This window comes from Sceloporus occidentalis, unplaced genomic scaffold (assembly GCF_023333645.1).
Source record: "Sceloporus occidentalis isolate IW3139 unplaced genomic scaffold, rSceOcc1.0.p SCAF_20, whole genome shotgun sequence".
Classification (NCBI taxonomy): domain Eukaryota; kingdom Metazoa; phylum Chordata; class Lepidosauria; order Squamata; family Phrynosomatidae; genus Sceloporus; species Sceloporus occidentalis.
In genome coordinates, this window is record NW_028317000.1 from 9,257,935 (window position 1) to 9,275,000 (window position 17,066).

A 17,066-nucleotide genomic window follows, 5' to 3' on the forward strand; every position below is an offset into this window, starting at 1 on the left:
TTGCACTAATGTTATCTGTGAATCATGGCTGCCACGGACTGTCGAACGTAACGCCAATAGCCGTGACACGAGGCAACTAACAAAACCAAAGTGCAATACCCTACGCACAACTTCGGCGTGTTTACATATACATAGTGAAGGCTAGGTTAAAATGGAACACAGTGGGCTCTTTCCTTCCGCGGCTGGGGGTCCGGTCTGGTCTGGACCCCCCTCCTCTCACGAAGGGGAATTCTGCGCATGCTGGTGCTCATTGCAAACAAGGGGGCATGTGCTCGCGGCGGGTGCCATTTGCTCCATCGCCCGGTGGCTTTGGCTTGAAGCTGCGCCCGGTGCTGGCAGACTGGGTCCTAGAAGAAAAATTAGGATAACAATTAGTTAAAACTTAATTACAAATGTTAGTTTCAAAACTTGCTGGGCCTCTCCCCAAACCCTCTCCCCAGATCTCTTAGAGCCACTACTGAACAGCAGTGCAGCCCAAGAAGGGCCTCCCCGCTGCGGCCTGCGCCCCCTCGAGGCGCCGCTGCCTGTCTGGCCGGCGGAGGAGGCGCGGCCTGGGCCTGCAGCAGCAGGCGAGCGGCGGGGCTGAGGCGGGGCCTAGGCCTGGGCCGCCGAGACTGCTGGCTCGGGCGGGGAGCGGCGCCGAGTCCCGGTGGCGGCCATGTGGGGCTGGGGGCTGCCTCTGCTCTCCTGGGCCTGCCTCCTCTTCACGCTGGGCATGTTCGGGACAGGCCTGTGAGCGTCTTCCTTCCTTCCTTCCTTCCTTCCTTCCTTCCTTCCCGCGCCTCTCCTCCTCCTCCTCCCTCAGAAAGACAGACCCCGGAGTCGGAGGGAGTCGAGGCTTTGGGGGAGGGCGCCTGGGCGGCGGGGAAAGACCCCAGAGATAGGGGCCCTCGGGTGGGGCCAGGCTATCCAATATATGAGGCTCCCCACTGCCCCATATACCCCATATATACCCCACATATAAGGCTTTCCACTGCCCCATATACCCCACATATATACCCCATATATGAGGCTCCCCACCGCCCCATATACCCCACATATATACCCCACATATAAGGCTCCCCACTGCCCCATATACCCCATATATACCCCACATATAAGGCTCCCCACTGCCCCATATACCCCATATATACCCCACATATAAGGCTCCCCACTGCCCCATATACCCCATATATACCCCACATACGCGGCTTCCCACTGCCCCATATACCCCATATATACCCCACATATAAGGCTCCCCACTGCCCCATATACACCACATATAAGGCTCCCCACTGACACATGAGGCTTCCCACTGACCCAATAAGCACCTGGTGGCTTCAGTGATCCTGCAACTGTGAGACAGAAGGTGTTGCTGGAGAGCCAGACTTGACACACGACTGAATGGAGAGATCAGAAGAGCCCTGGTGTGTGGGGCAGAGACCCAGAACTGGCAGACTCTCTCAAGGGATCTTGGGGTTGGGGTTGGCATTGATCTGGGTTGCTTCTCTTTCTGCCCTTTGCAGCATTCCTTCCTCACAGCACGGCGGTCCATTTGCCACCACATTTTTGTAGGTTATGACATGGGTTGTGTGTCACTGTGAGGCAGACAAAACAGGTCTGTGTCCATACATAGACATGCTGTCAGAAACATATTTATAGAGCAGCAGGGCTGAAGTGTGGGGAGGATCACGAAGAGTGGGATCATTTTTATGAGGTTGACCAGGGAGAGGGGGCACAGTGGGCAAGGGCACAGAGCTATAGGTGAGAGAGTGAGACTTGGGCACTTTCAGGGAAGAGGTGGCAAATTTTACTTCATGTGGGTGTTTTTGTGTCCTTTGTTTCTGCACTAAAATCAGTCATAAGAACAGTTAAAAGACAGAACGTGGATGCCCCCAAATCCTCTAGAGCTGGGGGATTCTGGGAGCTTTAGACACCAGAATAACGTTCTCTGGTAACCTCACCCTCAAAACAAACAAGTGGTGACAAACAATAGCTGTGGGGCAGAAATGAGTCTGGAGAGCAAACTAAAAGGAACAGTCCTGGCAGAGAGTGTGGAGTGTGCCAAAGGACATGGAGCTCGGTGGGTGAGGCAGCCATTGTGGAACTGATGAATGTGGCCTAGTGTGCAGAGTTGCAGGAAGAGTGGTGGAAGCTGGACACTGTGACCTGTGGCCAAGGGTGGCATAGATGGCATTAAACTGTAAATTTACAGCACTATATAAATAAAGTGTTACAATAATAATAATAATAATAATAATAATAATAATAAATGGATCCCTGAAATCCAGGATTTAGTTTTGGGCTGTAAGGTTGAATAGATCAGAGGCAGGATGTGTGCGTGCATACCATGAAGTTTACCATTTGTCCTTTCTTTTCTTGCACCCAGGTCTGATCTGAAGCAGATGTCTGTGACCAGAAGTGTGGAGAACATCCAGTTTTTGCCGTTTCTTACAACCGATGTCAAGTATGCCATATTGCTTATTGCAGTGACTACTGCCAAAGGGGTTGGCATAAGGGCAACACCTCATTTTAGATGGTTCTCCCATGGTTCTCCCACTTTATAGGATTGGAGAAATCCTGTGAACATTTCGGCATGTGTAGGAAAAAAACTCCCTCCAGAAGCCACAAAAACAATCTTGAGTTCACATGTGGTCTATTCAGTGCATGATTCCTACCTCTGGCCATTATGCACCTAATGGTGGATAAACCTACTCAGGGAACTGGACAGGGGAGTGTATCCCTCTTGATCCTGTTGGACCTCTCAGCGGCGTTTGATACCATTGACTATTTGTCCTATGAGGAATGACTTAAGGAGCTGGGGATGTTTAGCCTGGAGAAGAGAAGGTTAAGAGGTGATATGATAGCCCTGTTTAAATACTTGAAAAGATATCATATTGAGGAGGGAGCTGATTTGTTTTCTGCTGCTCCAGAGACTAGGACCCAGAGCAATGGATGCAAGCTACAGGAAAAGAGATTACAGCTCAACATTAGGAGGAACTTCCTGACAGTAAGGGCTGTTCGACAGTGGAACAAACTCCCTTGGAGTGTAGTGGAGTCTCCTTCCTTGGAGGTCTTTAAGCAGAGGCTTGATGGTCATCTGTTGGGGATGCTTTGATTGAGAGTTCCTGCATGGCAGGGGGTTGGACTGGATGGCCCTTGCGGTCTCTTCCAACTCTATGATTCTATGATTCAAGAGTTATCAGCTGTCCCACTCAGGTCTTGTAAACTGAGGGCAGCTTCCTTGATTGAATCAGTCCATCTGTAGTGCTGTATTGTTCTTTTCTTCTTGCCTTCCACCTTACTAAGCATTATCATATTTTCTAATGAATCATGTCATTTCATGATATGTCCAAAGTACAACAGTCTCAGCTTAATCATCTTAGCTTCTAGGAGGTGTTCAGGCTTGATTTGCTCAATGGGCCATTTATTGTTTTTTTAGAAGTCCAATAATAAAGTAAAAAATAACTGTTCATTCTGATTTCTGCATTGTAATCTTCCCTTCTGTTTTTCCCTCTTTCCCTCAGTAACCTGAGTTGGCTAGGCTACGGGTTCCTGAAGGGCGACTGGACCCTGATTGTTGTCAACGCAATTGGCGCAGCACTTCAGTCACTTTACATTCTTGTCTATTTCTACTTCAGCACAGAGAAGGTTGGTGGCGAGTGTAGTCAAAGCTGTTTAATCTTCAAAAGGTCCATTTAATCCCACATCCTGTTTCCTCCAGGGGCCATCCGGTTACATTTCCTAATTTGGAAAAAGGCTGTGTTGGTTGGGGAATTCTGGGAACTATAGTCCAAAAGAGTAACTTCTCCAAAGCTGTGTGTGAAGAAATCAGGGGGAGGGGGAGACTAAGGTAACAGGCTTTCTCTATTCTTCTACCTCATTTAGAGGTAGATGGCTTCTGAAACTTGAGGTTTCATTTCACTGTTACAGCAATAGCAAGTACATTTCTATACCACTTATCAGTGCATTTAAGCACTCTCTAAGCAATTTACAATGTGTAAGCTAATTGCCCCTAATAAGCTGGGTACTCATTTTAGCAACCTACTAAAGGAAACAAGGCTGAGTCAACCCTGGAACCCTGCCTAGGATTGAACTCACAACCTTGTGGCTGAGAGAGGCTGCAGTACCAGGATTTCTGTTGTGTTTCCATGTGGTCCTAGTTTTCTACAAAATAGGGAATTTTCTGCTGTGTGACTCCCTCCACACTTGCTTTCTTAAGCAGCATGATGCCAGGGATCCTATGCAATGTGCTTTTTAATAAGCACCTTGTTGGCACACTTGAGTTCTATGTTTCAGAGGCTGTTGACTCAAAAGGGGTTGGTGTCTTGAATCAACAACAGACCGGGTCTCAGTTGGATGATAAATTTTCCAAGATTACAGCCCCACCCCCTGGCTCACTATCTCTGGGTTATTTGTAGGCCACTGGGGGTGGTGGTTAGGAGGAAGGTTTTGAAGTTCTGACACACTCAGAAATCCAACAGTCAGCAACAACCCATAGCATTACATTGTTTATATTTTTAAAAAGGGTGCATGTATATATATTGCTGCTGTTTGGCATACTGTGAATCAAAAGTTTCTAGAATCATAGAGTTGGAAGAGACTGCAAGGGCCATCCAGTCCAACCCCCCTGCCATGCAGGAAATCACAATCAAAGCATCCCCGACAGATGGCCATCCGGCCTCTGCTTAAACACCTCCAAGGAAGGATATTCCACTACACTCTGAGGGAATTTGTTCCACTGTCAAACAGGCCTTACTGTCAGGAAGTTCCTCCTAATGTTGAGGTGGAATCTCTCTTCCTGTAGCTTGCATCCATTGCTCCAGATCCTATTCTCTGGAGCAGCAGAAAACAAGCTAATATGAATGAGAGAAAAACCTAGAACATCATTCCCTTGTTTTTGATTTCGTGGCTCTGTTCAGACACAGCATTAAGTTGTGGTTTAGCATTGGAGGAGTAAGCTGAATCTTCTCCTGGGCTTGTGCCCCTTTCCCTGCTGGTCTTCTGCAGCCCAGCTGGGATGAGAACATTAGAATCCTCTGGTTCTGTTAAAGCCCTAAATTGTGATTGTTGTTAATTAGGTTAAGGGAAAACAAGCTACCTTCATAAATTATGATTTGAGGTTAGTTTCTTTCCACTAACCATAGGCCTGGTACAGACTGTCCAAAAATGAAGCTGCAGCAGACAAACCGCGCGGTTTCCTCGTGGAGCAAAAAGCGGGTTCTTTTTGCGGCGCAATACTGACACTGCAATGCGCCAGTGGCGCACTTGTGACGTCAGTATCGCATCGTGATGTGCAGACACTAAGCGTCCGTTACATCAAAATGGCAGTGCCCATCTCTACAGGGCACTGCCATTTTGACATACGGAATACGTGCTAGGGTTGCGAGGCGTCTGTAAGCGACAACCCGAGGCAACCCTAGCACGTCATCAAGATGTACATCGAGGCCCGTCTGTACTGGGCCATAGTTAGGTAGGTCTGACGAATCTCTTAGTGGGAAACTATTTGGCGGAAAACACTCTTTAGTTTCCTGATGGAAGAAGTGTCTAGCTGTAAATAGGAGGCAGTTTCCACTCTGGTCCTGTTGGTTGTAGTTTTGCTTCTGTCTTCAATTTTGCCACATCTGTTTGCTTTTGTCTTCACATTGCTTCCATCTTCACATGCCCCCTCCCCATTAAGCTGTCTGGGTTTTGCTAATGTAAATCAGTTCCAAATAACCATTTTTTTTCTTTGTCCTCATCTAGGGAGCTGTACTGTTAAAAACTATGGCCTTACTGGCGGCACTCTTGGTAGGTTACTGCTACTTCAGCCTCCTGATCCCAGATGTTTCCATGCGACTAAGTCGCCTGGGACTCTTCTGTAGTCTTTTTACCATCACCATGTACCTCTCGCCATTGACTGACTTGGTAAGTTATGTACTTATTTATATATGATATTTTCCTAACTGCCTGTTTTTTCCAAAGCACTGATAGAAATCAATTTCTCATTGGCATGTGGTTTGGTTCTTGCAATTACATTTTTGAGCGTGTGTTTTCCTCCAGACAAGATTTAAAGTGCTGCCTTTAGGACCATGGAAGCCCTACCCAAAAGCTGTTTCAGTTAGAACAAGCGAACACTCCAGCTGTTTTGGGGAACAACTCCCATCAATCCCAGTCAGCATAGCCAGTATGATGGGAGCCGTAGTTCTCAGACATCTGGAAGGCACTAGATTTGAATGCACATAACAACAAAGAAACCTAATAAACCCATGTTGGTCCTTTAACTTTACTGGGGAATCTTTGACCCTTCAGATGTTTGAGACTTCAACTCCCAGAAATCTGCTTCACTATAGGATTGTGGGAATTGTAGTCCAAAGCATCTGGCAGAGCAAGTAGTTTCCTGTCCTTGCTTTACCAGAACCTAGAATGCATCAACTTGAGAAAGGGACTAGAATTATTAATCTGTTATATATATTCTACTTCAGACAATTCTTGGTTCACGTGTATAGAAAAAGAGAAATAGGCATCAGGCTCTCAGACTGAAAAATTAAAGCTCAGAAGGAAAGGATATGAGAATGAAAGGTTAGAGCAGACTGGGCAACTGTGGAGGGGATAGTGGCCATTTTTCTCCCCATCAGGTTGCTGCAGCATATCTCGCATGGCCCAGATGTGGCATTAAATCCAGTTTCAAAACTGCTGATTTTTCTGCTTTGGGAGCTTGGGAGGTCAAAAGCATTGCATTTTGCAGTAGTTTTGGCTCACTTTTTGCTGGATTTGGGTAGGAAAAAATCATATTTTGGGTTTGGAGTTTTGCAGGGATTTTAGAGGGGCTTCACTAGCCACACTTGGCCCACCCCTGGAGCACAGGAAGGTGATCAGATCTTTTAGGCCAGAACAAGGAAATGATGGTCCTGGGCATTGAAACTGAGATTGGGCCAGTTTGAGTTTTACTTGCCAGTGTAATTGTTGCCAGTGTGTACTCCAACTGTCATTCCACGACCAGCATGACCTCCATTTCTGCTCACTTGGGGCTTCTGGGAACTGTAGTGTCAAAAGATAAATCTGTTGTACATCATCTCAGAGACTCTAATGGGCTAAGAGGTGACAGAAGAATGCTTTAAATAAACTCCTGTTTACATTAAGGGTGGACAACTTCTGATGTAGGTCAGAAATGCCCATCAGCCCAATAATGAGGCTGATGTGGTTGCTGTCCAGGAACTTCTAGAGAGTTACTCTTCCATGCATGTGGCTTAAATAGTGATGAGTGGCTTGTGTTTCTGTGGGCATTGGAAGCCGCAGGAACACTCTTCTCCTTTATTTCTGCATTGTCTGGTCTATAGGCCATTGGAACTGCATGTTCTTTCTGGCTGTTTTTAACCACATGTTCTTTCTGACAGGCAACGAGCCATGAGCACTTCTTGTACCTTTTCCTTCTCTAGCCCAAGCATAGGGCCAGGTTGGATGATAGGGACTGACGTCTCTTAGTGAGGCCCTCTTCCTATTCCCTGGATTGTCCCTCTTTTCCTCTCCATCTCAAGCATTCCCAGCGAATTGACCTTGACAGTTCAAAGTGCATTTTCCTTCCCCTCACATCTGCTCATTAGCCAGCTTTAAGAAGAATAAACAAGCATCGCCATTTGCATAGCATAACTCATCACCCAGTATTACAAAGCATGTACAAAATATATGGCCAGCAAATATGACAGGACCTATGATCCTCACAGGCCCAAATGCATGTCTCAGGGCTTGAACTAGATACAAAATGGCAGCCCAGGGGTTGAGACAGATAAAAAGTGGCAGCTCAGAGGGAGCAAGATATAAAGTGGCAACTTGGGAGAAGAGTCAGACACAAAATGGCAGCTCAGGGGCAGAGACAGATGCAAAATGGAAGCTTGGGGGTGGTGGAGCCTCTCAGTTCCTGCACCCTGAACTATATACTGGCATGACCAGGGTCTACAAGTATGACTATACTTTTGAGTTTTTACAGATGAAGCTTTTAAACAGACTAATTGGGCTTGGTGAGGTGGGAATGAGGCTGTCCCCACAGCTGATCTCAACATCTGGAGGAATCCACTTTTCCCATAACTGTCTAAAACATTTCCAGCATGCTAGAATGTTCAGTTTGAAAAGCAAGTGTGTTAAGTAGATAAAAAGTGAGAATTTGACGTGTAATAAGCAATTTCACATCTGGCAGAGTATACTTCAGGGACAGGGAATATGTGGTCCTCTAGAGGCTGTTGGACTGCAGCTCCCATAAGCCTTCATCTGCTGGCTGTGGCTGATGGGCATTCCAGCAACATTTAGAGAGCTAAACACTATCCACCCTTGGTATATATTTGTCTAGTGTAGCTGTTTCATTTCTTGGCTTCTCCTCCTCCTCCTCCTCCTCCTCCTCCTCTGTTTCATAACTCTCTCCTGGCTGGCCCCATTCCCATCCACACCCTCAAAAACACTGCCATAGTAAGCAGTTCAAAACATTTGCTTTTTCCAGCTCATATGTCTGTACCTGTGTGTCTTTTCCTTGTTTAGATACTACTAAGATCCTGGGTTGTTCCGGAAGTATGAACTGCTAAGTAACAACTTGGCAAAGCACTCTTTATTTTCTTAAGAAGAAAAGGAAATGATCTTGTTTGTTCATGAGAGAGTATACATTTATCATTTTGAGAACAGAGTGAATTAAAGGGCTCAGGCAGTTAAAAGAATATATTGGCCTGTTAAGTACATAATGTTCATACCTGGTTAGCATTAATGAGGACTAGAAGCATGCAGCAAGCTCTTCTTCCTCCTCCCCTCCCCTGCCATCTTTGCTGTAAGGAGGAGATCAGAATGTTAAAAACATAAGCTCTGGATCAGTCCAGAAGCCTCTCTAGTCCAACATTTTGTTCCCATAATGACCAATCATATGCCTCAACAGGAAGTTCATAAGCAGGAATTTAAATTCTGTGATTTCAGTAACATCCCCCAAGTCAGGTTTCTTGGCAACTGGTAGCAAAATACTGTGTCTGGAGGTAATACATAGCCATTGTGATTAGTAGCCATTATAAGTATTGGTTGTTATGTGCTTTCATGCTGACTCTCAGCTATGGCAATTCTCTTCTAGAGTTTTCTTGGCAACATGTATTCCGAGGAAGTTTCGCATTGCTTTCCTTTAAAGTGGAAAGAGTGTAATTTGCCCAGAGTCACACAGTGGGTTTCCATGAGTGACTGTGAGATTCAAACCCAGACTCCAAGTGCAATATTCAAACCACTACACCATGCTGACTGCCTTATCAGCATTAGTCTTTCCCGTTCATTTCTAATTTTAACTACTGTATATACTCAACTATAAGTCAACCTCATGTATAAGTCGAGAGCAGGTTTTGGGGCCAGAATTACAGATTTTGAGCTTCTTGTTTTTCCACCAAAGCCTACCGTCCAATATTCCTTTTCTATTCTTGTTCATGATATCTCTGTTCGACCTGGGCAAAAAGTCCACAGTCTTGGCTTCATTTTTTACTCTTCCCCCAGATTCAGACCATAGCCAAGGCATGCAAATTCTTTCTCTGTAATATTGTAAAATCTGACTGTTTCTTTTGGCCTCCACTGCCACGATTCTAGTCCATGCCCTAGCGGCCTCGCGACTGGATTTTTGTAACCTTCTTCTGGCAGGGCTTCCTCTTTCTCACCTCCATCCTTTAATTTCTGCCCAGCATTCAGCTGCATGCATTATCATGTCTGCTCACCACTTCGATCACATCTCTTCTTTATTGTCATCCCTCCATTGGTTCCCCCTCCCTTTCTGTATTCGTTTCAAACTTCTGTGGTTGATTTTTAAAGCCCTGCATGGGCTGGCTCCTCCTTATTTATCCAAGCTTCTTTCTCCTTACTTTCCCACTCGTGCCCTCCATTCTGGTAGTCAAGGTCTGCTGTCCCAGCCTAGGATTTTCACTGCCTCTTCCCAGATCCTTCCTGTTTCACTTGCTCCCCCTCACTCCTGGAACCTCCTTCCCCCATGAGAAGTATAGCTCATCACTTCTTTAAGCAGTTTCAAAACTGAGTTGAAGGCTATACTGTTCAGAGAAGCATTGCCAGGCATTGCATGATTGTTATGTGATATTATTTTAAATTGTTGCCTGCCCTATTTTATTGAATGTTAACTTGAATGTATGTATTATTTAATTATTTGTGTACAATGTGTGCCATAGGGAGATTTATTTTATATATTTTAATTGTATGTACAGTGCTGTGTAAATTTACAGCACCGTATAAATACAGTGGACCCTTGTTATACGCTGGGCTTTGGTTCCAAGATCCCCCGTGTATAACAAAATCCGTGTATGCTCAAGTCCCATTACATATAATGACAGCAAAATGGTGTCCCTTATAAAAAAAGGAAAATCAAGGTAACGTTATACTTTTTTGGAACATTTTCAAACCGTGTATGCTTGAATCCGTGTATAAAAAATCCGTGTATAAGAAGGGCCGACTGTACAGCTTAATAATAATAATAAATAATAATAAAATAATTTTGATGTGACCCGTGCATAAGTCGAGGATAAAACTGGGGGTGATTAACAAAAGATCTAAAGGATGTAGCAAAGGAAAACAGTGCCAAATAAATTACAAAATTCCAGCAAGCGTAACTGTGGAACTAAAGGCTAGATAAATGAGAGAGTAGAGGACGGTCAGTTCTTTCAGGAGAGATTATACTCTTGCCTTTTACCAGGGAATGGTTCCTTTTTAAATAAGAGTTAAAGTACAAAACTTACATTGATCCATGGATAAGTCGATACATGGGTTTGTGGGCAATTTTTTAAACTAAAATTTCTAGACTTATACATGAGTAACCATAGTTGTCTGAACTCTAGGATTTTTTATTTCACCCTTTCACAGGCCAAGATTGTGAAGAGTAAGTCAACACAATGCCTCTCCTTCCCTCTGACTGTGACAACGTTTCTGGCTTCGGCCTGCTGGACCCTGTATGGCCTGCTTCTTCAGGACCTTTACATTGCGGTGAGCCCCACCTTGATAAATGCCTGTGTGTGTGTGTGTGAATGCTCAGTGCATGATTATGTCCGCTACCTACCCTTGACCTCTGATAAATCACATACCATTGATTTCAATTAATTAAATGAAATGACCAATAATCCACCCCAGGGCAAAGAGAGGGATGGTGATGGGAGAGGATGGAGGGGAGGGGGAAATTGGCACAAGATTTATTTATAGATTTTTCTTTCTCTTCTGTCCCACCCCTCTTGTCTCTCTCCTCCTGCTTTCTTCTCTTTGCCCTTCACCCCATTTTGCCCCACAATGTCATCTCTTTTTTGCCAGATCCCCAACTTGCCAGGCATTGCAACTAGTCTGGTGCGGTTCTGGCTCTTCTGGCGTTTCCCTCCAGACCGCGACAGACTGTACAGGCCACTACAGGCCTGAGGAGCAGGGCCTTGACTGATGGAGAAGCTGCTGGCCACAGAAGGGGAAGAACACCCAGACTTGGTGGTGTCTCCACTCCTCCATAGAGTGCACAGCAGCCTCTGAATGCCCAAAAGACATCCTGACTCCACAAGTGTCTTGTCGGTGGGGCAATTCCTTTGTCTCAGGCTGAATGGGGCTGGGAGGCAAAGGAAACAAACGGGGCCTCACCGGTGAGGCTCCAGTGCCCCTCTTGCCTGTCTGGGCACTCAGGGTGCAAGTGGACAGACATCAGTGGAGTGTGAGACATGCAGAAATCACTATTCAACGAAAAAAATGATGGCTTAGAAAACCCTGGAGTGGGTCTCATCTTTCATTCTTGCCTCCTAAAGTATAGTTTGAAAAGTACCTTTCTGAGGACTAAAAGAAAAAAATTCTGATGGGCTATGAGGACTTTCCATTCCACACTTTCCTGAGTTCTGTTCTGATAACCTTTTCACTGAGCTGGCCTGTGTCATCTACTGATGCCATTTGCTGCCATCAAACCTGTGGTGGTTGCATTCTTGCATTACTAAGAAGGACTGTTGGACATGCTCACTTGCCTGTACCCTTCTCCTTTTACCTTCTTAGCCTTCCCCAGCCCGACATCCTCCATATGTAGTAGAACACATGTCCCATTTTCCCTAGCATTCTGTTCATGGGGACAATGGGAGTTATAGACAAGCGTGTCCAGTGGGTGCCTGGTTGAGAAAGGCCCTACCATTTTGCTCCCCCTTCCCTAAACAGTTGGTCAAGTCTGTGGGGTGACGGAAACAAAACAGTTGAGAAATCCTAGCACTAACAAGGAGACAGTCCCCCCCAACTCCGTTATTTCTTCTGCCTCAGTATGATTGTTTTAAAGTGCCTTGTAATAAAAAGGACTGTTTGTGGAAAGATGTGGGTATCTAATTTCCTCTTTGTGTGAACAAGATTTCTGAGCCCACAAAAATCTCTTCCAGTCAAACCTGAGGTTTCTGTAAGCAGCTGGGAGTGCAGGAAATGTTGCCAAGGACACCAGTGAGCCTGATGACAAATGTTGCAAGGTGGAAGTGCTGCCATTCAAAGCTTCAGGCTTGAGTGTTTTCCCTTTTCCAGGAAAATACTCCATTCTGTTTTTCTGTCCTTTTCCCAACACAATAATTCGACCACATTTGGTGCTTGCTAGAGCAGCCTCATGTCTGTGTCTTTTCTATATGAGCAGACTGTGAGGGACCTTTCCTTGTCCCATTGTTGCCATCACTGTGTAACAAGCCTTCCTTGCTTGATCCTGCCTACTACTTGGCCAAGTCACACTCTCTCAGGATGGCAATGGCAAACCTCTGAACAAATCTTGCCAAGCAACCCCATGGGGTTGCTTTAGGGTTGCCATAAGTTGAAAATGACTTGAAAGTACACAACAACAACACAAACAATAACACACGTTAACATATTATCCAGATTATAAGCATTATAGTATTTACGCAACTGCAGAACACATTCCCTCTCCCTACTGTTTTCCAAGAAATACACACTACACAATTATAATGCTACATTTCACTCTAAGTGCCATGGAATTCTATAGAATCATGGAGTTTGCAATCTTCTCAGAATTTTCAGATGGATTGCTCTTGCCTCCCCAAAATATAAATCCCAGGTTTCCATGAGATGCAGTTTATGTAGTGTGACAGGGACCCAGTTGGGGAAGGTTACTCTAAGGTACTGGTGTCATACTTACCAACAGGAAACGACTTTGGCCACTTTTAAAAAGTGATTTCTCACAGTTTTTGGACGAGATGGGAGGGATGGGACAATGTTCCACATCTTGTAGAGGCCTCCTCTTAAAAAATCTGAGAGGGTTGGCTATGTAGTCCAAAAGCCCAAGGGCCATCTGCCTTCCTGGGTCCATGGGCTACATGCATCTCATCCTTGCTCTAGGGAAGTGCTACACCCTTTTCTTCTGGAAGCTGCTGATCTCCGGAAATGGCTCATTCGTTTGTATATGCTAATCGTCCAGTTCATCAACTTGCCACACCAACTGTATGGGGTGTTAATTAAATGTGTATATATTTTTAAAATCCTGGGTTTTGGAACAAGAGTAACTTGGTACTGCCGCCCAAGAGGATGGGGCAGGGCCCAGATTACAACACCAGTTTGCCACAGACACAGGGCAGGCTACTCAGTGTGACATTAAGGGGTGTCCCCTCAAAAAAATTTAAAAAGAAAAACAACCTTAAAGATGAGATCAAAAATAAATTTGACTCAGCTGGTAGTTAGCAAGCTGCTAGGACACAATGGGAGTTGTACTCCAAAATATCACCTGGCACTAGAACAGTTTGTCCAGCCCTAAACAAAAGGCTAGATTTATTACCTCTGGATGTTTTAACCTGGGCTCAGGTGATCTATTCTAGTTTCCACTGATCTGTGAACCCCTAGAGTTCTTCCTAAAATATCCTCCTCCCCACAACACACCATATAAACTTGTCACATTTCCCTTGGTATCAGCTTGTGTAAGTCAATTTTGTACCATGTGAAGAGGTATTTCCATTCTTCTGTTTATCAGTTTCAGTGCATGAAGCCAAAGTGTGCAACCTTAATTTAAAGCACAATCTGATCTGTTCTTTATTTATTGGCCTGCCATGGGATGGGACTGTGGATCTCCTGGACTGTCTCTTGGTACCTCTCAAACGTGGGCATCCACCTCATAATCTCAGTGGGCAGCAGTCTACCTTTCTCTTTTATCCAATTATTACCATATCCCAGCTGGAAATGTTTCCATAGCTATTCCACCATACCCTCAGGGTGCGTGGGAAACACTTTCTGTATCTCCTTGTCAAGGGATCAGGCCTGGAATCTCTGACATGTCAAGGCACCATCCTGAAGTGTGAAGCCAAAAGGAAGTGGAATATTCTTCTGAACATGTATGGAGTACTTTTCTTCTTAACTGGCTAGGATTGACTAGTTCCTAGACCAGCAAGTTGGGGCATAATTTTCTGACATGACATAAAGTTAACACTGCTTTCCACTTGCCCAGTTTAATAAGAATCATACCATTGGCTGTTTGGTCATCTTCAGCTACCAGGCTAGTTTTTCATGACTTAAGATAGCATAACTGAGAGTTACATCAGTTTCTGGATGCTGTATCTGTCTTACCACTTTGATCCTGCAACTCCAGTGAAAGTAAACTGCCTTTACTCCACCAGTGGCACATAATAAAAATAAGAATAAGAATAATGTTTATTTATATTTCCCACCTCTCCCAAGGATTGAGGCAGGATTACATCAATAAATACAATAATACAAATATAATTGATAAAACACTAATACTGTATTTATCACATTCCTATTAGTTCTCTAAAAAACAGTTCCTCAGGAGCCAATAATCATAGTCGAGAGTGAAACATCATCATAAGCTTTTATATGGAGTCCGATGAATAAGCCCGCGAGAAGAGGATCCAGTCTCCTCGATTCCTTGGAACAAACCTGTACAATGCCATCAGTTGCTATCTAAGAGGTTTCCGCCAATTCCTCAGTGTTAAGTATTAGTGCACACTGCTTAAAACTGTGCCTTCTTCCATTCTCTCCCACCCTCCAAATGCCACACCAGTCTTGCCTCTTATTTTGTTCATGATCTTGAGGCCCTAACAGGCTCATTTTCCACAGCAGACATTTCAACAAAATTGACAGCATTTCCTAAGGGGTGGAGACAATTTTTGCTGTCCGGTAACACGGCGCCCTTGAAAACAAACATTTAAAGCCGTCTACAACCCCTCACCTTGCCTTAGGGGAAAAGAACAGACTGGTAATTGTAGGAGTCAAAAGTGTTGCAATCTGCAGTTGTGTGGGGCTGAGAAACGGTTGTGGTTGTATACTGAGAATCAACGCACAAGCAAGGGATTCAAAAGTTCAACTTTTTGGAAATTTCCATTTCTTTTTCTAAATAAAAGCAAGATTGGGGTACAAGAAGCTGCCAAATAAATTATATGCATGCAAAGTACATCTCAGTAACCACACATCAAGTTAAGCCAGCCTAGCATGGGCAACTTGGGATCAGTTGATGCTCAGTCTTTCACCTAACTCTCAACCAAAAGTTCATTTCTGATTAAACCATGATTTAAATTACTCACGGTTTGATGTCTTGGCCACAAAAAATCCCAAAGACCCAAAAGCAAACCAGTTTGTTGTCCTCATTACAGATTTGTCACCCACCTCTTCAACAGTTGTTTCAGACTGGGAAGCTGAGGTAACATGTCAAAAACAAGCCACAATTGCAAGTCCAGATGTCACAACAAACCATGGTTTAAGCAACCTAGAATTCATATACCAACATATTTAACATCTACATGACACTGCTGGAAGAGATCATTTGGACTTTTGGCATGCAGCATCACCTGTATGCTAACAACACTCAACTCCCTCTTCTTTCTATCCAATTCCAAAGAAACTCTCAGTACTGAACCAATGTCTGCTGTCAGCGGTGAACTGGGTGAGGGCAAACAAATTAAAACTTAATCCAGACAAGAAAGGTCAGTCAAAAGGAATAGGGACTTTGCCTGGACCGGATGGGGTTACCCTCCCCCTGAAACCTCAGGCTCACAGCCTGGGTGTTATTCTGGACTCAGCTCTGAGCCTGGAAGCCCAGGTTTCAGGAGTGCATTTGCTCAGTTAAAACAAATGTGCCAGCTGCACCCATTCCTTGAAACATCAGATCTGGCTTTGGTAACGCATGCCTTGATTATACCTCATTGTCAGGAGTTGCTTAGCCACATGAATGCTTTAGAAACTGGGATGATGGATTATGTAGTAGTATAGTAGTGCAGTGGTGACCTCTTATGCAGGTGGTAAGATAATAAGAGCAAGGGTCCTTCAGACAGACTCTTCAAGGTCCTTTCTCTGTGATAATGGAACAATAACAAGAATGTGAGGTGCAGGGTGGAAATGGAAGTAGGAAAACTGGAATGAATGTTACTTGGAATGAATGAGAATTAATCATGCAATGAATTTGAAATTGCATATGGTTTAATTAATCAAATGTTAATACTTGCTGGTCACGTCTGGCAATTAAAGTCCCTGGACTGGATCTATAGTTTCTTAATAAAGGCTTCTGAGGGTTTGTTTTGTTTTTTTAACTACTAAGCCTACATTTCTGAACTTTGGTATCCTGCTGGCCCTGACACTTGTTTGGACTACTGTAATACATTTGAAACTGTTCCGAAACTTCCTAGCTTCAAGCATGGCAGCAAGAATGCTGAGCAGAGCAGTTATAGCGAGAATATAACTCCCTTGTTGAAACAGCTTTACTGGCCCATGGTTTCTGGACACAATTCAAAGTGCTGGTTATAATCTATAAAGCCCTATACAGTTTGGGTCCAGATTATCTGAAAGACGTATCTCCCTATAAGAACCAGCAAGAATTCCAAGATCTTCAGGGGAAGGCTTTCTCTTGGTCTTGCCACCATCACAGGGTCACTTGGTGAGACATGAGAGAGAGCCTTCTTACACAGGGGATTTGTTCTGCCCCCCCACCCCCCACCCCACATGAGGCAAATCCCATGTAAGCTCGAGCCTCATTCAATATAATGGGGCTCGTGCTTGCGGCGGCGTGGTGTGCATGTGCGGCGGGCACACACACCATTCATTTAATGGCAGTGCAGCTTCCGTGTAAACAAGAAGCGGCATATGGGGCGCTCATGTATGGAGTG

General features: G+C 44.7%; 1 protein-coding gene across 4 annotated transcripts; it reads left to right on the forward strand.

Moving 5' to 3' along the window:
• Window positions 1-286: 286 nt before the first annotated feature.
• Window positions 287-16,466, forward strand: SLC50A1 (solute carrier family 50 member 1). 4 transcript variants are annotated; one of them, XM_089482735.1, is made up of 6 exons: window positions 287-394; window positions 2,369-2,446; window positions 3,507-3,630; window positions 5,725-5,886; window positions 10,831-10,950; window positions 11,269-12,300. In XM_089482735.1, coding segments are annotated over exons 1-6 (588 nt in total). In that variant the 5' UTR covers window positions 287-392; the 3' UTR covers window positions 11,371-12,300. The 4 variants fall into 4 exon arrangements, with proteins under 4 accessions (XP_089338861.1, XP_089338859.1, XP_089338857.1 ...); XM_089482733.1 differs by lacking the exons at window positions 287-394; window positions 11,269-12,300 and adding exons at window positions 599-732; window positions 15,561-16,466; XM_089482731.1 differs by lacking the exon at window positions 287-394 and adding an exon at window positions 599-732.
• The last annotated feature ends 600 nt before the right edge of the window (window positions 16,467-17,066 follow it).